General features: G+C 36.2%; 1 protein-coding gene across 2 annotated transcripts; it reads left to right on the top strand.

Annotated features, from left to right (window-relative positions):
* The first annotated feature begins 3,270 nt into the window (after positions 1 to 3,270).
* On the top strand, positions 3,271 to 4,564 carry LOC116906901 (putative gustatory receptor clone PTE03). Of its 2 annotated transcripts, XM_032909813.1 has the most exons (2): positions 3,271 to 4,198; positions 4,548 to 4,564. In XM_032909813.1, exons 1-2 carry the CDS (start codon positions 3,286 to 3,288, stop codon positions 4,562 to 4,564), a joined length of 930 nt encoding a protein of 309 aa, XP_032765704.1. In that variant the 5' UTR covers positions 3,271 to 3,285. The 2 variants fall into 2 exon arrangements, with proteins under 2 accessions (XP_032765704.1, XP_032765703.1); XM_032909812.1 differs by lacking the exon at positions 4,548 to 4,564 and having other exon boundaries at positions 3,286 to 4,203.
* The last annotated feature ends 20,504 nt before the right edge of the window (positions 4,565 to 25,068 follow it).

Below are 25,068 nucleotides of genomic sequence, written 5' to 3'. Positions count from 1 at the left end.
GAGACTCCATATGAACAACAATGCCAACCAAGCAGAGCTTCCAGGGACTATGCCACTACCTGAAGACTATACATGGACTAACCCTGGGCTCCAACCGCATAAGTAGCAATGAATAGTCTAGTAAGAGCACCGGTGGAAGGGGAAGCCCTTGTTCCTATTACGACTGAACCCCCAGTGAATGTGATTGTTGAGGGAGGGCAGTAATGGGGGGAAGATGGGGAGGGGAACAACCAAATTGAAGGGGAGGGGAGTGGTTGGGGTATGTTGACATGGAAACCGGGAAAGAGAATAACTATTGAAATGTAAATAAGAAACACCCGAGTTAATAAAGATGGAAAAAATGGGGTTCAGAGCTAAGCAAAGAATTCACAGTTGAGGAATGCCAAATGGCTGAGAAGAACCTAATGAAATGTTCAACATCTTTAGACACAAGGGAAATGCCAATCAAAACCACCCTGAGATTCCACTTCACACCAGTCAGAATAGCTAAGATCAAAAACTCAGGCGACAACAGATGCTGGCAAGGATGTGGAGAAAGAGGAACACTCCTCCATTGTTGGTGGGATTGCAGACTGGTACAACCATTCTGGAAGTTCCTCAGATAATTGGATGTTGAACTACCTGAGGACCTAGCTATACCTCTCTTGGGCATATACCCAAAAGATGCTCAACATATAACAAAGACACGTGCTCCGCTATGTTCATAGCAGTCTTATAATAGCCAGAAGCTGGAAAGAACCCAGATGCCCTTCAACAGAGGAATGGATAGAGAAAATGTGGTACATCTACACAATGGAATTTTACTCAGCTATCAAAAACAATGCCTTTATTAAATTCATAGGAAAATGTATGGAGCTGGAAAATATCATCCTGAGTGAGGTAACCCAATCACAGAAAAACACACATGGTATGCCCTCATTGTTAAGTGGATTTCAGTCCAAATGCTTGAATTACCCTATATGCACAGAACACATGAAACTCAAGAAGGATGACCAAAATGCGAATGTTTCACTCCTTCTTTAAAAGCGGAACAAGAATACCCTTGGGAGAGAATAGGGAGGCAAAGTTTAGAACAGAGGCAGAAGGAACACCCATTCAGAGCCTGCCCCACATGTGGCCCATACATATATAGCCACCAAACTAGATAAGATGGATGAAGCAAAGAAATGCAGGTCGACAGGAACTGGATGTAGATTTGTTCTGGGAGACACTGCCAGAATACAGCAAATACATAGACTAATGCCATCATTACACCACTGAACTGAGAATGGGACCCACGTTAAAGGAATTAGAGAAAGGATTGCAAGAACTTGAGGGGGCTTGAGACCCCATATGAAAAACAATGCCAACCAATCAGAGCTTCCAGGGACTAAGTCATTACCCAAAGACTATACATGGACTGACCCTGGGCTCCAATCTCATAGGTAGCAATGAATAGCCTAGTAAGAGCACCAGTGGAAGGGGAAAGAAACCCTTGGTCTTGCTAAGGCTTAACCCCCAGTGAATGTGATTGCTGGGGGGAGGGTGGTAATGGTGGAAGGATGGGGAGGGGAATACCAATATAGAAGGGGAGGGGGAGGGGTTAGGGGGATGTTGGCCCGGAAACCGGGAAATGGAATAACATTTGAAACGTAAATAAGAAGTACCCAATTTAATAAGGATGAAAAAAAAGGATGAACACAAAAAAATTTGTATATAAGATTGATATACTTTACTGTATTGTCCTACCTGTCAAAAATAAATAATAATAAAAATAATCCTTAAAGTTTGACAAATATCTCAAAATACATTAGAAAATGAGAGTATTTTTTTTAACAAATAATGCAGGGAGACTCATTCACATGTAGAGGGTAAAATTAAATCCACATATCTCTAGCTGGAGAAAATATATATAATTTGAAATACAGAAAATATTGGAAGCTGTTCTTATTTTCATATATTTGGCTCTCAGTATCAAACATGGAGTAAGCATATCAACCAGTGAATTATTAAGATATCATAATGAATAGTTTGTATGGGGAATAATAAGATACAGATGGCAAAATGTAAAATACATGTTTGTGCTACCCTATAATCACTTGGGAATGGAACTTGGCTGACTAATGAGGAACTGTGGATATTAACCCCCAAGTGCAACAGAGGTTACATGTATTCTAACGGTGACCATCTACTTATTTACTTTGGACCGGTAGTAGGTAGCTTTCCTGACCCTGCTCTCAGTAATTACCAATTCTCCACGAGGTCACTGTGCTTCCCCACCTTTTGTTTTCTTCAGAACAGCATTTCCTAACTTTTCCTGAAATCCACAGAAGAGCTGAATGTCATTCATTAATCTTGACATCCAGGTAATCTGAAACCAACTTTAGTTCACTTCAGTACTACTGACAAGAGATAATCTATAGGTTTATTGAAGAATGTGTGGGATAAGGAAATGCCAGATGCCTGCAGAATTTCAGTCTCGTTTTAAGCTTACCTCTCATATATTTAGTACATGTTCATGAAAAAAATATATATCCTATTCAGACTCTATAATATTACTTGGAAGTATTTTTTTCAGAAATCACATGCTGGCATTGAACACTTGGTGGACTCATATAGAGGAAGACTATCTCTCTTAGTCCAAGTTTTCCTAGATTAATAAAAGTTCTTTGTATAGGCTTTATTTCAGATCTTGCCTTTACAAACACATCCCTTCTTTCATGTATTTTATTGTGAAAAGTTTTCTGATCATGTTTATGCATAAATAATTCACAATCAGCATACTAAAGACTATTACATCCCAAATACTGCTGTTGAAGACTTTGATTTTGTTTTTACATTTGATTCCTCTCAACACTGAATAATATTTTACAATAGCATTCTGTTATACAATTTAAAGAACACACTCGACACAGTTGAGAACTATTCGCATCTTTACAAGGCAGACTCTGAAGCTATATTTAAATGTTTGCAATATAAAATGCCAACTAAGGCTATATATATATATATATATATATATATATATATATATATATATATTAGATTTAGTATCAATTTTATACTAGACTATTGGAAAAATTTAGTTTGAAAATTATTTATAGTTTTTTATTATTGTTTGGTTTTATAATATAAGAAGACACACTCACTATATACTATATTAAATACTGCAGTACAGAGGAGGATACAAAGAACAGAAATAGAAGGAAAAGGTGAGGATGGGAAAATAAGAGAAAGTGATAGAATAAGTGACTACAGTTTCTTTTGTAACCAATCACTTTTATTTCCCTTTTCAGACTATAACAAATTATGGAATTAAAAAACCAGACAACTGTAGTAGAATTCTTTCTCTTGAGACTCTCAGAGGATCCAGACCTTCAGCCCATTCTCTTTGGACTCTTCCTGCTTGTGTACCTAGTGACAGTTTCTGGAAACCTTCTCATCATCCTCGCAATTGTCTCTGACTCTCACCTCCACACTCCAATGTACTTCTTCCTCTCAAACCTTTCCTTCAATGACATCTGCTTCAGCACCACCACTGTTCCTAAGATGCTGATAAACCTTCAGAAACAGAACAAAGCCATCAGTTACACAGGCTGCATTACCCAGCTCAGCTTTGTCTTGCTTTTTGCTGGAATGGAAAACTTCCTCCTTGCAGCAATGGCGTATGACCGTTATGTGGCCATCTGCAAGCCCCTTCGCTATACAGCCATCATGAAAGCCCACTTGTGTCTTGTGATGATTTTATTGTCTTTGTGCATTAGCATTGTGGATGCTCTTTTACATGGTTTAATGATTTTGCGGCTATCTTTCTGCACATTTCTTGAAATTCCCCACTATTTCTGTGAACTTGATCAGGTTATCAAGCTTGCATGTTCTGACACTCTCATCAATAACATTCTGGTATATGCAGTGACTAGTGCATTAGGTGGTGTGCCCCTAGTAGGGATTATTTTCTCTTACTATAAAATTATCTCTTCCATCCTTAGAATGCCATCATCAGGCAGTAGGCATAAAACTTTCTCAACCTGTGGGTCTCATCTGTCAGTTGTTTCCTTGTTCTATGGGACAGCTTTTGGGGTATACATTAGTTCTGCATTTACAGAATCATACCATCAGACTTCTGTGGCATCACTGATGTACACTGTGCTTCCTCCAATGCTGAACCCATTTATCTATAGTCTGAGGAACAAAGATATGAAGAAAGCTTTGAGAAAAATCATCTAAACAGCTATTTTCTCAATATTACATTTTTACTTTTAATGTGACCTTCTGAACTGTTGGTTGGATCACTTGATGGGTCAAATGTCAGACATTCAATCATTTGCTTCTTTTAGAATAGAGGCTCAGCTAAAGGTTACTATTCTTGTATAGAAAATATTGCTAGTTCATCTCCTGTCATTTGTGGGTATTTTAAATATCTATGCTGAAAATTTGAGATTAATTTCCTGAACAGTTTATAAAAGCCATCTATTAACAAAAATTATAGAAATAATAATCTGATGTGCCTAACTCACATTATTTATACTATTATGCCAAAACAGAACAAATAAGCTAAGTGAATATTTCAGTAGGCAGATTATTATAATTTTCTGATATTTATAACTTTGTCCTGGCATATATGGCATAATAATGAATCCAATTTTCGTATTATTCCAATATTTATGGCATTAGGCTGAATAATTTTAGGACAATGCTTTTATTTTTTAACATCTATATCAATCTGATTTTTCTCACTGCAGTTACAAATTTGAATTATTTATAGAAGTGCCTGTAGAGCTCAAAAATGGATAGAAGCATTATGAATTTTGTGAGTCCAGTATAAAATTAGTTTCTTTGGTGGCTTCAACATCTTCTCCAGCAATCCTCCCTGTACCTGTATTTCCCATCCATGAAATTACTATATATTATGAGTTCCATTAACTGAGAGTGTAACAAAATTCCAAGTATCTTTGAAAATATAGCATTATCTTACAAGTTGCATGAAAGCATCAATAGAGCAATAGGGAGCAAGAAGACTTATCTGAGGACCCTGAAAAAGAACCTTGTATTTCACCTTACCTAAACTAGTATAATTACTAAACACATTCAATGTATTTATTATTATATAACATATAAGTATAACACTTACCCATTATCCAAGAAGCACCTTTTTGTAGCAGATTAGTACACTAGAGAAAGGCTCAACAACTGAAAATGAAAGAACCACTGGCTATGCGATACAAAATCTCAACTGCTGTGTAGAGAGCACAACCCTGACATAGAGGTTAAGGAACCATTACCGAAAAGGCAGGAAGTGGAATTTGGAAGAGGTATCTGTTGAATAATTGTGTCTCCTGTATCTGACAAGGAAGCTTTCCCCATGAAAAGTCACTGGTCTCTTCACCTAAATGAGACCTAAAAAAATATAATGATAATTAATATGCAAATATGTGTTTGCTTCTTTTCTTTTCTTTTCTTTTTTTCGGAGCTGGGGACCGAACCCAGGGCCTTGCGCTTGCTAGGCAAGCGCTCTACCACTGAGCTAAATCCCCAACCCCTGTGTTTGCTTCTTTTAACACTCAATTCCCAGATGCAGAGCTACAGGAAATAAATCTCAGCTGACAGAGAGAACATAATTCTTACCCAAGAATAAATATCTTTGTAGGTGAACAATGCATTACCACTAATGTGTGTACCTAAGAACAACAAAGCTACACACACACACACACACACACACACACACATACACACACACACACACACACACACACACACACACACACACACACACACTCTTGAAATTCCCACTACTTCTCTGTACTTGGTCAGGTTTCAAGTTTGCATGTTTTCACATTCTTATCAATAACAAACAAGTGATTAAGTTTGTGTATACATATTACAGGTTGTTTTCTCTTACTTTAAAGTTATCTTGTCCATTCTTAGAATGGCAGCCCGAAGCAGTAGCTTTGAAGCTTTCTCAACATGTGAGTCTTATTTTTTATATATTGTCTGTGTGTATGTGTGTACAAAAGGTCTTATCAATAATTAAACAGTAATTAACCATTCGTTTAAAAAGCAATAGAAGAGACAGAGAAGTCTAAGGAAGAAGAAGGGGAGAATAGTATAGGTATACACCATTATATAATATTTTAAAAAGTAAAATATATTAGAATGTTGTTGTTTGATGAAGAGAACAATTTAAAGTAAATTAAAGTTCAGGAAGGCACATACAAATGTACCCTAGTCAGATTCGTGTATTCTCCCTACTGTTACATTCTTTCTAAGGTTGTTTCATTCTGTATATAGCTGGTCTCTTGCTGGTATAACATATATTACATCTTCTTGAGAACTGCTTATTTAACTGCTTTATTAAGAGAAATTATGTTCTCTAAAGATCATCTAAAATATTCCCTTTGCATATTAATATCTAGAATATTGTATGTACTTTAATTCCTGATTAGACAGATGATGTTATCACAAGTTATTAAATATCATCAATATGGTTCATGATGAATACTAAGCCCATGAGACATTGATAGTTTTTTATAAATGTACATTTATTGAATTCACAGAGACTGTCAGGGGTTTAGAACTGTCCTAATTAGTGTATATTTCTGATAAGATCATAGGTTATGGCATCATAAATATTCTACTGATAAATTTGGTGATATTGAAACTACTGCTATAATATATAATTCCTATTGCAATTACTTACACTATGTAACTTCTGTTTAAAGGGAACTCGCTATAATCACTGCTTAAGAGTAAATAATAAAATTTAGTATCATCAAATTCCAAATTAATTTGACTTTTAGGCATGAACTTCTTTTCTATAACATACTTATTTATACTTTTGTTTCATAAATTAACTTTGGTGGTTATAGTTTTAATAGCGTTTATTATTCTGTATATTCTGATAATATGTGCCTCTGATTGTCTCAGCTGCTTGTTGCAACTCATGAAGGGAAGCCATGCTAGGCTACTTTATGAAAGCACAAAACACCACAGCATCAGTAACAGTGTCAGGACCTGGGGCTTCCACTTGAGCTAGATCATAATTTGGGCCCTGTCACTGGACTGCCTCTCTCTCATGGTCTTCTCCATTTTTGTCCTTTCATTTCCCTCAGACAGGAATAATTCTGAATCAGAGCATTTGACTGTGGAATGGCAATACCATCACATCACTTGTTATCCTGTTCTTCTACTGGAGGTAGACTCTACAAATTCCCCTTTCCCATTGTAGAACACTTCCTCCAAGGTTCCCCTCTTTGAGTTCTGAGGGTCTCTCACATCCCAGATCTTTGGTACATTCTAGAGGGTCCCCCAGCTCCTAACTTCAGAGGTTGCCTGTTTCTATTCTTTCTGCTAGCCCTCAGGGCTTCAGTACTGCTCCGTCAACCAAATACCTGATTTTCCACCCCTTACCCCTCACTTCCCCGTTCCCTCACCCATCCAGGTCCCTTCTTCCCTAAGCCTGCCATGATAACATTCTTCTCCCTCCCAAGTAGGATTGAGGCATACTCATTTGGCCCTTTATCTGGTTAACATTCTTGAATATCCTTCTATCCTTGGTGTTCTGTACTGTTTGGCTAATATCCACTTATTAGTGAGTACATACCATGCATCACTCTGGTTGATATTTTCTGGTTCTGTCCATTTGCTTGCAAAACTCATAATGTCATTGTTCTTTTTTTTTTGTTACCCTCACCATCCAGCCCCCCTTCACGCCCTTGTTCTTAATGCCTGAGTTGTATTACATTGTGGAAATGAACTAAGGTTTCTTTATCTATTCTTCCACTGTCGGATATCTGGGTTGTTTCCAGCTTCTGGATATCACAAAGAAGGCCACTGTGAATACAATGGAACATATGTCCCTGTAACATGGAGGGCATCTTTTAGGTATATACCCAGTAGTGATATAGCTGGCTTTTTAATGGAGAAATATTTCCAATATTCAAGGGAACCTCCACATTTATTTTCATATTAGTTGTACCAGATTGCAAACCCAGCAGAAACAGATAAGTGTTCCTCTTTTTCCCCATCCTCACTAACACACTGTCACCTGAGTTTTGGCCATTCTCTTTGGTATAAGGTAGGATATCAGGGTTGTGTCTATCTGCATTTTCCTGGTCACAAAGGAATTTGGACATTTCTTTAAGTGCTTCTCAGCCATTTAAAATGCCTCTGTTAATTCTGTTTAGTTCCATAACCCATATTTTAATTGGGTTGTTTGGTATTATCGGTGGTTAGCTTCTTGATTATATTTTGGATGTAAGGGTAGTAAAGATTTTTTCCCAATCTACAGGTTGCCAAGGTTTCCTACTGATTATGTCTTTTGTCTTACAGAATCTTTCCATGAGATCCTATTTATCAATTCTTGATCTTAGAGCCTGAGCTACTGAGGTTCTGTTTAGGAAATTTTGTCCTGGGACTATGAGTTTGAAGAACTTTCCCGCTTTCTCTTCTATTACAATTAATGTATTTGGTTTTATATTGAAGTATTTGATTTACTTCAACTTGAGTTTTTTGCAAGGTGACAAATATGTATCTATTTTCATTTTTCTACACGCAGACTGTTAGTGAGACCAGTGTCACTTATTGAAGATGGTTTTGTTCTCTTGTATATTTTTTGGCTGCTATGTCAAAGATCAAATGTCTGTAAGTGTATGGTTTTATTTCTGGGTCTTCAATTCTATTCTATTGATCAACTAGTCTGTGTCGGTATAAATATGATGCAAATTTTATCATTATTGCTCTGTAGTAGACCTTGAGGTCTGGGATGTTGATTTCTTTTATTGTTAAAAATTGTTTTCACTATTCTGAATTTTTATTTTTCCTGATGATATTGAAAAATTCTTTTACTGTGTCTTTGAAGACTTGTGATGGAATTTTATAGGGAATTGCACTGCATTGTGTAGATTACTTTTGGAAGGATGACCATGTTTACTAAGTTACTTCTGCCAATTCATGAGCATGGGAGATCTCTGCTTTTTCTGAGATCTTCAATTTCTTTCTTGAGAGACTTGAAGTTATTATCATACTGATCTTTCACTTTTTTGGTTAGAGTAAACCCAAGGTATTTTATACTACTTTTCGCTATTGTGAGAAAGTAGTTTTCTTAAATTCTTTCTCATCCTGATTTTTATTTGTAAAAAAGAAAGGCTACTGATTTATTTGAGATAATTTTATATCTAGACACCTTGTTGAAGTTGATTATCAGGCTGGAGAAGTTCTCTGGTAAAATTTTGGAGATCGCTTTTGTATATTATCATATCATCTGCAATTAGCCATATCTTTCATTCTTCTTTACATATTTATATCCCCTTGATCTCTTTTTTGTTGTCTTATTGTTCTAGCTAGAGCTTTGAGTACTGTATTGAATCAATATTGGGAGAGTGTGCATCCTCATCTTCTTCCCAATTGTAGTGGGATTGCTTCAGTATCTCTCCATTTAACTTATTTTCTGCTGATGGCTATTATGTTTTGGTATGGACCTTGAATTACTGACCTCTACAATACTTTTAACATAAAGTGTATTTAATTTTATCAAATGCTTTTACAGCATCTAATGAGATATTATGTGAATTTTTTACTTTGAATTTGTTTTTATAGTGGGTTATGTTAATGGATTTTTATATATTGAACTAACCTTGCATCCCTGGGATGAAGCCTACTAGATTGTGGTAAATAATAGTTTTGAGGTATTCTTGGATTCGGTTTACTAAAATATTTTTGAGTATTTTTGAATTGATATTCATAAGTGAAATTTGTCTGAAGTTCTTTTTTATGATTCCTTGTGTGGTTTAGGTGTCAGAGTAATTGTGGCTTCAACGAATGAATTACATAGTGTTCCTGCTATTTGTATTTATGGAGTAATTTAAGGAATATTGGTATTATTAATTCTTTGAAGGTCTGGTAGAATTCTGCACTAAAGACATATGGCCCTGGACTTTTTTTAGTTTGGAGGTATTTAATAACTTCTTATGTTTCCTAAAAGAATATGTGCCAATTTAGATTATTTACCTGCTCTTTAGGTAAGGTTGATTTGTAGTATCTGTCTGGACTATCATCAGTTTCATCTACATTTTCCAGTTGTGTTGGGTATAGGCATTGTAGTAGGATCTGATGACTTTTTGAATCTCCCGTTTCTGTTGTTATGTATCCCTTTTTTTTTTTTTTTTTTTTTTTGATTTGGAAACTGTCTCTGGGCCCTTTCGTTTGGCTAGGTATTTTCCAATCATGTTGACTTTCTTAAAAATCCTGGTTTGGTTTTGTTGATTCTTTGCATCATTCTCTTCGTTTATCATTGTTTGAGATTTCAGCCTGAGTTTGACTATTTCTTGCCATGTATTATTCTTGGGTGTGTTTGCTTCATTTTGTTCTCGACTCTAAGGTGTCTTGTTAAGCTGCAAGTGTAGAACTCTACAATTTCTTTTCTAGAGTACTTAGTGCTCTGTGTTTTCATCACAGCACTGCTTTCATTGATTTCCATAAATTTGGGTATACTATATCATCATTTTCATTGAATTCCAGGAAGTCTTTAATTTCTTGGTTTCTTCCCTGACCAATTTATCCTTGAATAGAGTGTTGTTCAGTTTCCATGTGTATGTGGGTTTTCTGTAGCTTTTGTTATTATTGAAGAACAACCTTAGTCTGAGCTGATCTCATAGTATGCATTGGATAATTTCCATCTTCTTGTATTAGTTGGGCCTTGTTTTGTGACCGAATATATGGTCAGGTATGGAAAAGGTTCCATGAGGTGCAGAGAAGTTATATTCATTTGATTTAGGGAGAAATATTCTGTATGTTTCAGTTAAATCCATTTGGTTCCTAACCTGTATTAGTTTCACTGTTGAAACTATTAATTTCTTGTACACGGAGGAATGATGGATCCTGTTTGCCTACCCAGTTTTTTAGCTTATGTCTTTTTATAGATAAATTTAGTACATTGTTATCAAAAGATATTAAAGATAGATTATTTTTAGGTCCCTTATGTTTTTGTTTTATATTGCATTATGTGCAGGTGAATCTCTCCCTTTGACTTTGATGTGAAATGATTGATATCTTGCCCCCCCCTTAGATATATAGGGAGTGTTCCTTCTAGAATCCTCTGATTGGGGATATTCTTTGAATTTGGTTTTGTCCTAGAATATGTTTTTTTTTTCAACTTATGTTAATTGAGAATTTTCCTGGGAATAGTAGCCTCAAGTGGCATTTTTGTTCTCCCAGGGTTTGCATGACTTGTCTCCAAGCTCTTCTGGCATTTTGTGTGTCTGTTCAGAAGTCTGGTGTAATTCTGATAGGTCTGCCTTTATAAATGTTGGCCTTTTTACTTTGAAGCATTTAACATTCCTTCTTTATTCTGTGTTTTGATTATTATGTGGCAAGAGGATTTTCTTTTCTGGTCTAATTGTTTAGGTGTTCTAAGCTTCTTCTACATTTATGGCCATCACTTTTCTTAGTTGGTGAAGTTTTCTTCTACAATTTTTTAAAGATATATTTGGGTTTTGGAGCTGGGGATCTTTGCTCTACTCTATTTCTATTATTCTTAGATTTGGTGTTTGCATTGTGTCCTGGACTCTTAACTTTGGGTTAAGAGTTTTTTTTTTTTATGTTCTGAATTTTGACAGTTGTGTCAATATCTTCTAATGTATCTTCTATGCCTGGGATTAACTCTTCTCCGTCTTATATTTTCTTGATGATACTTAGATTTGTAATTCCTTACCTCTTCCCTAGGTGTTCCATTTCAAGGGTTGCCTTTATTTGTGTTTTCTTTACTGTTTAAACTTCTACTTTCAGGTCTTTGTTCAATTTCTCTATCTGTTTCACTGTGTTTTCCTGTATTTGTTAAGGTTTTTATTTTTTTTTCGCCTCAAGGGCTTCTACCTGCTTCCCTCTGCACTTCTTTCAGTGTATATGTTCTCCTTAAAGGGTTCCATTATCTACATGAGACCTGAGTCTAGGTAAGATTCTTGATTTTCAGGTGCATTGGTATATCCAGAGTTTGCGGCTGTGGGTGTTCTGATGATGACAAAGCATATTGGCTTCTGTTGCTTATGGTCTTGTGCTTGTTGCTCTCCATCTGGTTATCCCTTGTGTTAGAAGGCCGGATGTCTCTGTCTTGGGTCTGTCTGTTTTGTCCCTGGATTGCTGCAGGTCTCATTGTAGGCACATGACCCTGGCTATAGCAGAAGTCCTGTGAAGCTTTCAGACTGTGAGACCTTCAGAGGGCGTGCATGCTGTCTGTTGCCCTCACTGTGAAGGACCCTAGTTGTTACTGAAGAATAAGAGCTATGAAGAGATTTGGCCTGATAGAAAGTAGGTAGGTTATGCTGTTCCTGTGAAAGACCCTAAGGATTTCCACCAGTTTTACAGGCACCACCTCAGGTCAAGAGAAAAAAGAGTGGACCAGAGACTGAAGGAAAGGCTATCCAGAGACTGCCTGTCTTGGCTATCTGTCCCAATTTCAGACACCAAATGCCAATGCTATTTCTGAGGCCAAAAAGTATTTGCTAAAGGGGACCTGATATAGCTGTCTCCTGAGAGGCCCTGTCAAAGCCTTTCCAATACAGATATGAATGCTTGCATCAACCTTTAGACCAAGCATGGATCCCCAGTAGAGGAGTTAGGAGAAGGACTGAAGCAGATGAAGGGGTTTGCAGCCCTATAGGAAGAATAGCAGTATCAAACAATCAGACCCCACTAAGTTCCCAAAGATTAAACAACCAACCAAAGAAAACAGATGGAGGGACCCATGGCTCCAACTGCCTATGTACCAGAGGGTGACTTTGTCTGGTATCAATGGGAGAGTAGCCCCTGAAACTGTGAAGACTTGATACCCCAGCATATGGGAAGGCTAGGGAGCTGAGGTGGGACTAGGTATTATTTGTGGGAAGCAGTCTCTTAGAAACAGGGGGGATGGGAATGGGGTTTTGTGGTTGGGAAACAGAGAAAGAGGATAACATATGAAATGTAAATAAATACAATAACCTTTACCGCACACCAGTGAGAATAGCTAAGATCAAAAACTCAGGTGACAGCAAATGCTGGCGAGGATGTGGAGAAAGAGGAACACTCCTCTATTGTTGGTGGGATTGCAGACTGATACAACCATTCTGCAAATCAGTCTGGAGGTTCCTCAGAAAATTGGACATTGAACTACCTGAGGACCCAGCTATACCCCTCTTGGGCATATACCCAAAAGATGCTCCAACATAAAACAAGGATACTCACTCAACTATGTTCATCGCAGCCTTATTTATAATAACCAGAAGCTAGAAAGAACCCAGATGCCCTTCAACAGAGGAATGGATACAGAAAGTGTGCCACATCTACACAATGGAATATTACTCAGCTATCAAAAACAATGACTTTATGAAATTCGTAGGCAAATGTATGGAACTGGAAAATATCATCCTGTGTGAGGCAACCCAATCACAGAAAAACACACATGTTATGCACTCACTGATAAGTGGATACTAGCCCAAATGCTTGAAGTACCCTAAATGCACGAACACATGAAACTCAAGGAGGACCAAAATGCGAATGCTTCAATACTTCAAAGGGGGAACAAGAATACCCTTGGCAGAGAATAGGGAAGCAAAGTTTAGAACAGAGGCAGAAGGAACACTCATTCAGAGCGTGCTCCACATGTGGCCCATACATATACAGCCACCAAACTAGATAAGATGGATGAAACAAAGAAGTGCAGGCCGACAGGAACCGGATGTAGATCTCTCCTGAGAATACAGCAAACACATAGGCGAATGCCAGCAGCAAACCACTGAACTGAGAACAGGACCCCCATTGAAGGAATCAGAGAAAGGACTGGAAGAATTGACGGGGCTCGAGACTCCATATGAACAACAATGCCAAGCAACCAGAGCTTCCAGGGACTAAGCCACTACCCAAAGACTATATACATGGACTGACCCTAGGCTCCAACCTCATAGGTAGCAATGAATAGCCTAGTAAGAGCACCAGTGGAAGGGGAAGCCCTTGGCCCTGCCAAGACTGAACCCCAGTGAACGTGACTGTTGGGAGGAGGGTGGTAAGGGGGGAGGATGGGCAGGGCAAGCCCATATAGAAGGGGACGGGGAGGGGTTAAGGGGAAACCGGGAAGGTGAATAACAATCGAAATGTAAATAAGAAATATTCAAGTTAATAAAGATAAAAAAAAATAACCAGACCTTTAGGCTTTTACATGGCATTTAAAAACACTTCATAATAATATTGTACATAACATTATAACTTTATAAAGTATTAGATTCCCCTTCTTGCTTCTGACCTTTTACAATGTCTATTTTCTGTAGTTGTTCTGAATTGAATGTCTTAATATGGTGTTTTTTTAAATACACCATTGCTGAATTTTTATTTTTATTTTTGAATAATAAGAGTAACCTAAATCAAGAAAAAATAAAGTAACATAAATTGAAGATATATTATTCTATCATTTTATTACACTGCTTAGAACTTTTAATTTGAAAGTTATGTCAGACATCATTGTTTAACATAGCCTCAATGAATGAATACCTGTCTGCATTATCACTATAACACGTCAGAAAAAAATTACAAGGAAGAGTATAGGTAAGACAAATGTTTTCACGGTGGGTGAAATTGTGGTAAATGACTGAGTCACATTGAAGGTTCAAAACAACTAATCATATTATATTCATATTGGATAATTAAAAAATACAGTAGGAGAAATATTATCTGGAAATACCACAGATAGAGTTCTGTGATACCATATTTAGGAGGATATAAACTAACCTCTAAACATTTCTGTCAGGGAATCAGTAAGAGACCAAATTAACCATACAATTGATGTCAAGCCAATGAATATACTGAAATTAGATATATTAGTATTAGTGAAGTATGGATTTAAACCCCTTGTAGGTTAGTCTTTTAATCCCTTAGTGATACCTGCAGGAACAGGATTGACTCATGCCAGTAACAGTAGTGGAACTCTCAAACTAATGCATAAATTTCAGGTATTTCCATAGGCCAGATTGTCTCCTTTGGGAAGGTGAAATTATCTGAGCCTCTCTTAGGCATTTTGAATTATCTGAACATCTATCAGGAAAGCTGGTCTTTGCTGAGTCTCCTCCGAAGTCCTTGTTGCACCTATGATCTTAAAAAATAAGGGGCCTGTGCATCTGTTCTGTTGTTAGGACTTACAATGCTTCTGTGTTATTTACTTACTGAGTATTAGAGAATAGTCCTTTAGAATGTTTTCATATTTGCATGATGAAGTATTTCACTTTCCTTTGAAACATTCAAAGTCATATTGAGTATCCCTGCAAGATTAAACCCCTGAAAAAAGTGTTACACAACAGAGATTCCTATTTTAGAATTTAATATAAATGGATATGTGATGAGACTGTAGCAATACCACTAAGAAATCCCTTGAGATGCCTGTTTTTCATTCAGAGAATAAGATGAACATTTGACTTCAGAATATAGTTTAATCATATGTTCATTTGTATTTGTCTATGAACAGTTTTAGATTAAGTGTCTTGAAGTATCATGATGAAGCTACAATGAAAACTTTGATTTGAATAAAGCTGCATTGCCATTTTTAATGATTGAAGATTTTAAAATATGTAAAAGGCAGTAGAATATGTCAGGAGGTACCGTCAAAATATCACCCAGGGTAAATGTTTCTTAATGTATTTTCTTTAGCAATTTTTAAAAATTCCCACAAAGATTGTCTTTGAGTTGCTGTTACATTGTCTTCCAAATATAAAAAAGATAAAAAAGCAACACCTTTAGAAAAACTGAAGGAAACAACAAGAAATTTATGTTATTGGTGAATCTAAAGCATCCTGCCTGTCAATTCTAATCAAAGGTCATACAATGCCTTACAATGCTTCTATGAAAAGCATATATTGAAAAATATAAGTAGGACCACAGGAAAGATCCCATAAAATAAATTAAAGAAAACCAAACCTTCACTGTTTATAAATGTCAGATATATTAGTGAATGCCAATGTCTTAGAAGGAACTGTAATTTCTAAGTGAAAAAAGTCCTTGTATAAAAAGAATATCAGGATACATACTTTTAGACAGGGAGCTTAATTCATTAGTCAGAGCAATTAAGCTCTAATAGGCAACATTTTTACCACAAATATACAGCTATCTCTCACATAAATGTAAAAACTTGAAAGGACAACTTTCAAAAAGTTTATTTAGAGTGGGACAAACATTTTCTCCACATTTCCTCAAAATTGTAAAAACTATGTCACTTTAGTTGCCACTACCTATGATATGAACATATTTTCAAATATAAATAATAGTTGATAAATAACAAAAAAGTTGAGTAGGGGTAACATCAGAAGAACAACAAATAAATAACCATAATTGAGAATTTGCTCACTAAGTTCTATCTTTTTTTTTCTCCTCCATCTTTATTAACTTGGGTATTTCTTATTTACATTTCGATTGCTATTCCCTTTCCCGGTTTCAGGGCCAACATCACCCTAACTCCTCCCTCTTCCCTTCTACATGGGCTTCCCCTTCCCATCCTCCCCCCATTACCGTCCTCTCCCCCCAAAAATCACGTTCACTGGGGAGTTCAGTCATGGCAGTGCCAAGGGCTTCCCCTTCCACTGGTGCTCTTACTAGGGTATTCATTGCTACCTATGAGGTTGGAGCCTAGGGTCAGTCCATGTATAGTCTTTGGGTAATGGCTTACTCCCTGGAAGCTCTGGATGCTTGGCATTGTTGTTCATATGGGGTCTCGAGCCCCGTCAAGTTCTTCCAGTCCTTTCTCTGATTCCTTCAATGGGGATCCTGTTCTCAATTCAGTGGTTTGCTGCTGGCATTCGTTTTGCTGTATTCTCAGGAGAGATCTACATCTGGTTCCTTCGGCCTGCACTTCTTTGCTTCATCCATCTTATCTAGTTTGGTGGCTGTATATGTATGGGCCACATGTGGGGCAGGCTCTGAATGGGCATTCCTTCAGCCTCTATTCTAAACTTTGCCTCCCTATTTCCTCCCAAGCGTATTCTTGTTCCCCTTTTAAAGAAGGAGTAAAGCATTCACACTTTGGTCATCCTTCTTGAGTTTCATGTGTTCTGTGCATCTAGGGTAATTCAAGCATTTGGGCTAATATCCACTTATCAATGATTGCATACTATGTGTGTTTTTCTGTGATTGGGTTACCTCACTAAGGATGATATTCTCCAGTTCCATACATTTGCCCATGAATTTCATAAAGTCATTGTTTTTGATAGCGGAGTAGTATTCCATTGTGGAGATGTACCACATTTTCTGTATCCATTTCACTGTTGAATAGCATCTGAGTTCCTTCCAGCTTCTGACTATTATAAAGAAGGCTGCTATGAACATAGTGCAGCATGTGTCTTTGTTATATGTTGGGGCATATTTTGGGTATATGCCCAAGAGAGGTATAGCTGGGTCCACAGGTTCAGTTCAATTTCCAATTTTATGAGGAACCACCAGACTGATTTCCAGAAAGGGTGTATCAGTCTGCAATCCCACCAACAATAGAGGAGTGTTCCTCTTTCTCCACATCCTCACCAGCATTTGCTGTCACCTGAGTTTTTGATCTTAGCCATTCTCACTGTTGTGAGGTAGAATCGTGGGGTTGTTTTGTTTTGCATTTCCCTTATGAATAAAGATGTTGAACATTTCTTTAGGTGTATCTCAGCCATTCGACATTCCTCAGCTGTGAATTCTTTGTTCAGCTCTGAACACCATTTCTAATAGGGTTATTTGTCTCCCTGCAGTCTAACTTCTTGAGTTCTTTGTATATTTTGGATGTAATCTCTCTACCAATTATAGGATTGGTAAAGACCTTTGCCCAATCTGTTGGTTGCCGTTTCATCCTAACAAGAATGTCCTTTGCCTTACAGAAGCTTTGCAGTTTTATAAGATCCCATTTGTCAATTCTTGATCTTAGAGCATAAGCCATTTGTGTTTTGTTCAGGAAATTTTCTGCAGTGCCCATGTGTTTGAGAATCTTCCCCACTTTTTCTTCTATTAGTTTGAGTGTTTCTGGTTTGATGTGGAGGTCCTTGATCCACTTGGACTTAAGTATTTTACAGGGTGATAAGAATCGCTCGATCTTCATTCATCTACATGCTGATCTCCAGTTGAACCAGCACTGTTTGCTGAAAATGGTATCTTTTATCCATTGGATGGTTTTGGCTCCTTTGTCAAAAATCAAGTGACCATAGGTATGTGGGTTCATTTCTGGATCTTCAATTCTATTCCATTGGTCTATCTGCTTGTCCCTATACCAATACCATACAGTTTTTTTTTATCACTATTGCTCTGTAATACTGCTTGAGTTCATGGAGAGTGATTCCCCCAGAAGTCCTTTTATTGTTGATAGTTTTTGCTATCCTGGGTTTTCTGTTATTACAGATGAATTTGCTAATCATTCTGTCTAACTCTGTAGAATTGAGTTGGAAATTTGATGGGGAATTCACTGAATCACTTTTGGTAAAATGGACATTTTTACTATATTAATCCTGCCAATCCATGAGCATGGTAGGTCTTTCTATCTTCTGATATCTTCTTCAATTTCTTTCTTCAGAGGTTTGAAGTTCTTATTGTACAGATTTTTCACTTTCTTGGTTAGAGTCACAACGAGGTATTTTATATTATTTAGGAATATTATGAAGGGTGTCATTTCCTTAATTTCTTTCTCGGCTTGTTTCTCTTTTGTGTAGAGGAAGGCTACTGATTTATTTGAGTTAATTTTATACCCAGCCACTTTGCTGAACGTGTTTATAAGGTTTAGTAGTTCTCTCATGGAACTTTTGGGATCACTTAAATATACTATCACATCATCTGCAAATAGTAATGTTTGGCTTCGTCTTTTCCAATCTGTATCCCTTTGATAACCTTTTTTTGTCTGATTGCTCTGGCTAGACCTTCAAGAAGTAAATTGACTAAGTATGGAGAGCATGGACAGCCTTGTCTAGTCCCTTATTTTACTGGGATTGCTTCAAGTTTCTCTCCACTTAGTTTAATATTAGCTACTAGCTTGCTGTATATGACTTTTACTATGTTTAGGTATGGGCCTTGAATTCCTATTCTTTCCAGGACTTTTATCAGTAAGGGGTGTTTAATGTTTGTCAAATGCTTTCTCAGCATCTAATGAAATTTTCACGTGTTTTTTTTCTTTCAGTTTGTTTATATAGTGGATTACATTGATGGTTTTCCTTATATTTACCCATCCCTGCATACCTGGGATAAAGCCTATTTGTTCATGATGGATGATTGTTTTCATGTGTTCTTGAATTCACTTAGCAAGAAGTTTGTTGAGTTATTTTGCATCGATATTAATAAGTGAAATTGGTCTGAAGTTCTCTTTCTTTTTTGTCTCTTTTTGTGTATTAGGTATAAGATAAATTGTGGCTTCATAGAATGAAATTGGTAGCGCTCTGTCTGTTTCTATTTTGTGGAATAAGTAGGATAGTTTTGGTATGAGGTCTTCTATGAAGGTCTGATAGGATTCTTCACTCAACCCATCTGTACCTGGGCTCTTTTTAGTTGGGAGACTTTTAATGACTGCTTCTACTTCTTTAGGAGTTATGGTGCTGTTTAAATGGTTTATCTGTTCATAACTTAACTTTGGTACCTGGTATCTGTCTAGAAAATTGTCCATTTCTACCAGATTTTCAAGTTTTGTTGAATATAGGATTTTGTAGTAGAATCTGATGATTTTTTTTTAATTTTCTCTGATTCTTTTGTTATGTCTCCCTTTTCATTTCTGATTTTGTTTATTTGGAGACCTTCTCAGTGTCCTCTGTTTAGTCTGGCTAAGGGTTTATCTATCTTGTTGATTTTCTAAAAGAACCAGCTTTTGGTTCCATTGATTCTTTGTACAGTCCTTTTTGTTTCTACTTGGTTGATTTCAGTTCTGAGTTTGATTATTTCCTGCCTTCTACTCCTCCCTGATGTATTTGTTTCTTTTTGTACTAGAGCTTTTAGGTGTGCTATCAAGCTGCTGATATATGCTTTCTGCAGTTTCTTTCTGCAAGCACTCATAGCTATGAGTTTTCCTTTTAGCACAGTTTTCATCGTGTCCCATAAATTTGGGTATGTTGTACCTTCATTTTCAGTAAATTCTAATAAGTCTTTGATTTTGTTCTTTATTTCTTCCTTGACTAGGTTATCATAGAGTAGAGCAGTGTTCAACTTTCACGTATATGTGGGTGTTCTTTCTTTATTGTTATTGAATACCAGCTTTAACCTGTCGTGGTCTGATAGGACGCTTGGGATTCTTTCTTTCTTTCTGTATCTGTTGAGGCCTGTATTGTGCCCAATTATGTTGTCAATTTTGAAGAAAGTACCATGAAGTGGTGAGAAGAAGTTATATCCTTTTGTTTTAGGATAGAATGTTCTATAAATATCTGTTAAGACCATTTGGTTCATAACTTCTATTAGTCTGTCTATGTCTCTGTTTAATTCCTGTTTCCATAATCTGTCCATTGATGAGAATGGCGTGTTGAAATCTACTACTATTATTTTGTGAAGTGCAATGGGTGCTTTGAGCTTTAGTAAGGTTTCTTTTATGTATGAATGTGCCCTTGTATTTGAAGCATAGATATTTAGAATTGAGAGTTCATCTTGGTAGATTTTAACTTTGATGAATATGAAGTATCCTTCCTAAACTTTTTTGATGACTTTTGGTTGAATATCAATTTTATTCGATAATATAATGGCTACTCCAGCTTGCTTCTTTGACACACAGGCCTATACAACAGTCTAGCCATTGTCTGAAATATGAAAAGAATATAACATCAGAGAAAACATGATGGCAAGAGGCAAGCATAGGAACCCAAGCAACAGAAACCAAGACTGCATGGCATCATCAGAGCCCAATTCTCCCACCAAAGCAAACACTGACTCTCCAAACACACCAGAAAACAATATCTAGATTGAAAATCACATTTTATCATGATGATGGAAGACTTTAAGAAAGACATAAAGAACTCCCTTAGAGAAATGCAGGAAAACATAAGTAAACAAGTAGAAGCCCTTAGATAGGAAACACAAGCATCCCTGAAATAATTCGAGGAAAACACAATATAATAGGTAAAGGAATTGAAAATGGAAATAGAAACAATAAAGAATGCACAAAGGGTGACAACCCTGGATATAGAAAACCAAAGGAAGAGACAAGGGGACATAGATACAAGCATCACCACCAGAATACAAGAGATAGAAGAGAGAATATCTGGAGCAGATGATTCCATAGAAATCATCAACACCACTATCAAAGATAATGTAAAACAGAAAAAACTACTGGCCCAAAACATACAGGAAATCCAGGACACAATGAGAAGATCAAACTTAAGGAGAATAGGTATAGAAGAGAGTGAAGACTCCCAACTCAAAGGTCCAGTAAATATCTTCAAAAAAATCATAGGAGAAAACTTCCCTAATCTAAAGAAAGAGATGCCCATAAACATACAAGAAGCCTACAGAACTCAAAATAGATTGGACCCAAAAAGAAACTCCTCTCATCACATAATAATCAAAACATCAAATGCACAAAACAAAGAAAGAATATTAAAAGCAGGAAGGGAAAAAGTAAAGAAACATATAAAGACAGACCTATCAGAATTATACCAAAATTCTCATCAGAGACTATGAAAGCTAGAAGATCCTGAACAGATGTCACGCAGACCCTAAGAGAACAGAGACTCCAGCCCAGGTTACTGTATCCAGCAAAACTCTCAATTAATATAGATGGAGAAACCAAGATATTCCTTGATAAAACCAAATTCACACAATATCTTTCTACAAATCCAACCCTACAAAGGATAATAAATGGTAAGACCCACCCAACACAAGGAGGCAAGCAACACCCTAGAGAAAGCAAGAAAGTAATCATTTTGCAACAAAACAAAGAGAAGATTATCACATAAACATAACCTCACATCCAAATATCAAGATAACAGGAAGCAACAATCACTTTTCCTTAATATCTTTCAACATCAATGGACTCAATTCTCTAATAAAAATACACAGATTAACAAACTGGATACATAAAAAGGACCAAGCATTTTGCTGCCTACAGGAAACACACCTCAGAGACAAAGACAGACACTACCTCAGACTCTGTAAGACATTAACAAATGACAAATGCTTTGCCAGTTAATTGCTCCTAGTGGATATGTATGTAAACATTCTCTGTTCTACACCTCTTTTTAAATTTATGGTCAGAAATTATAACCAAAATTGTAGTGATCTTTTTACCGTGTATACAAACACTCTTAAATTCCTACAAGTTCTGAGAACAAAGAGCAGAAGCAGGCTTCCCTCCCTTAACTTTATGAGACTTTAGAAGCATAATTCTATGCAACAGCTTTACATAGTCTCCCGCTGTTGTCACCACAGGGGAAAAACCAGAGACTGAAGGCTACAGATGCTTAGAAACTCAGACAGGCTGAGCAGGTGGAGAAGCAGAGTATCTTACACTCAGGATAGCAAATGCTCCATGGCCTAATTTCTGATGGAGTCAAAAATGGAGTAAAAAGAACTCATCACTTTGTGGGCATGAAGTGGTTGTAGTTATAAACTTGATCTTGGATCTCTTATTTATTTTCTTCTTTCCTATTGCAGCTGTCACTTTTCAGAAAGAAAAAGCAGTCAATACCAGTCACCATGAAAAGGAAGTATGTGCGGTTTGAGATGCCATTATTAATGTTCTTCATGATTAAGAGTAGCATCCAGCCAGGATCAGAACCACTTCCTCCAATTTCATGAACTTGCCCATGAACTTGAAAAACAAGCAGTTAGCACCCATCAAACAGAAATAAGGAGCCATATTTTTTGTTTATAGAAGCAGCTCATTTTACTATTGTGAAACAAACAAAGTAACAGCAACAAATATTCCAGTACCACTTTCAATAAAACATATTTACGGAGAAGCTGCTTTTCTGGGGAAGTAACATTCCACATTGAGAAAACATTATGTTTGGTTTCATAGAATGTATTCATCTCTAACATCCTGTGTAAAAGTTATTACTTAAGATGATTAAAAGAAGAAGATAAAACAGTACTTCAACTGAAATATTGCAGAAGGTAACAAAAGATGGGAAGACTTCCCCTACTCATGGATTTATAGGGTTAGCGTTCTAAAAATGGCCATCTTATCAAATTCAATCTACATATTCAATGAGTTCCCATCAAAGTTACAACAAAGTTCTTTACAGACCTTAAAAGAAATATACCTCACTTCATATGGAAAAACAAATGTTGCACGGTTGATAAAACAACCCTGTACCATAAGAGAAAATCTGTATGTATCGCCATCCTTGATTTCAAACTGTAGTGCAGAGCAATAAAAAAAAAACAAAAACAAAAAAAAAAAACTGTACGATTTTTGCATAACAACAGACAGGTTGATTAATAGAATCTAATCAACCGACCAGAAGTAAATCAGCACAATGATGGACACTTGACTTTTGCCTAAGCAGCTAATACTATATAATGGAGAAGGAAAGCAAATTATGCTGTTCTATTTGGCTGAGAGCAGGTAGAAAAATGTAGAGGGATCCATATTTATAACCCTTGGCAAAAATCAAGTGCAAGTAGATCAAAGAGCTCAACTTAAAACATAGATATACTAAAACTGATAAAAAAGAAAATGGGGTATAACCTTGAATGAATAGACAAAGGAGCAACGTCCTGAAAAGAATACCAACAGTTCAGGAATAATAAATGTAACCTCAGCAACTGAAAATATTTTGTAAGGAAAAGGACACCATCAATAGGGAAAAAACAAAACAAAACAAAACCAAAAACAAAACAAAACAAAACCAAAAACAAAAAACAAAAAAAAAAAAAAAAAAAAAGCAGCAGCAGCAACAACAAAAAACACATGAGCTTACAGAATGTAAAAAGATCTTCACCAACTGTTCATCAAACAGAACATTGATATCTAAAGTATTTAAAGAAATCAAGAAATTAAACACCCACAAACCAAATTAAGCACATTAAAAAATAACGGAATTGAGTGCTCAAAAGTATGCTAAACAAAGTATAGGAGTCTAATATCTGAGAAACACTCAAAGTAATGTTCAATACCCTTAATTATCATGGAAACGCCAATCAAAAGGACTTTGACCTTCCATCTTACACCTGGCAGTATGCCTAAAATCAGAAAATTAACTGATATCTGTGCTGGTGAGGATGTGAAGTAAGAAGAACTCTCCTCCATTGCCGATGGAAGTAAAAACATACAATTATTTAGAAATAAATTTGGTGGTTTCCCAAAAATCTAGAATAGTTCTACTTTAATATGTGCTATACCACTCCTCTGCACACACCCAAAAAATGATGCTACATACCACAAAGTAACTTGCTTAGTTATTTTCATATCTTCTTTATTTATAATAGACAGATACTACTCTAAATACCATAGAAGTTCCTCAACAGAAGAGTGGATACAGAAAATGAAGTAAATTTAACAAATGTTATGCTACTCCTATGATTTTGTTACTATTCTTCTTATTGTTGTTGTTGATAATGATGGTGATGTTTATGTGTGTGTGTGTGTGTGTGTGTGTGTGCATGCGTGTGCATTTCTGAGTATTTTTGACTTCTTTTGATTCATTAGTAGATTAACACCCTAGGGTTAGTTTTTCTAGTTCCTTTGTATGGCTGTATACGTGGATAGATGTTATTTAAATTTGACTTTGCAGGGATATTCACAAAATTTTCTATAATAGCTTGGGATAACTATCACACAACAAGGAAAAGATTTTCATACTAAAATTAAATCATTGAAGGAAGAAAACAAAGAAGCCATCCAAAGATGGAAATGTGTCTCATGATCATGGATTGGTAAGATGAATATTGTGGAATCACAATCCTACCAAAAGCAATACACATATTCAATAGAATCCAAATAAAATTTCCAAAAAAATTTTTACACAAATTGAAAAAAATCGATATTATGTAGAAACACATAAAACCCTGTATCATTATAACATTCCTTTATAATAAAAGAACTGCTAGAGTAGTCATTATCAGTTCTGATTTCTATATCTTGGGATAAAGTGTCTTTGGTGATTTTATGATTGATTATGGTAGGATATTTGTATCAAGACTTTATGGGTTGCA

Source organism: Rattus rattus, chromosome 8 (genome assembly GCF_011064425.1).
Source record: "Rattus rattus isolate New Zealand chromosome 8, Rrattus_CSIRO_v1, whole genome shotgun sequence".
Taxonomy (NCBI): Eukaryota; Metazoa; Chordata; class Mammalia; order Rodentia; family Muridae; genus Rattus; species Rattus rattus.
The sequence above is the reverse complement of the archived record's forward strand: the minus strand, read 5'-3'. Positions and strand labels throughout refer to the sequence as shown.

Bases quoted from the DNA above. Each gene is read 5' to 3' on its own strand.
- LOC116906901 (XM_032909813.1), top strand. From the start codon at position 3,286: ATGGAATTAAAAAACCAGACAACTGTAGTAGAATTCTTTCTCTTGAGA.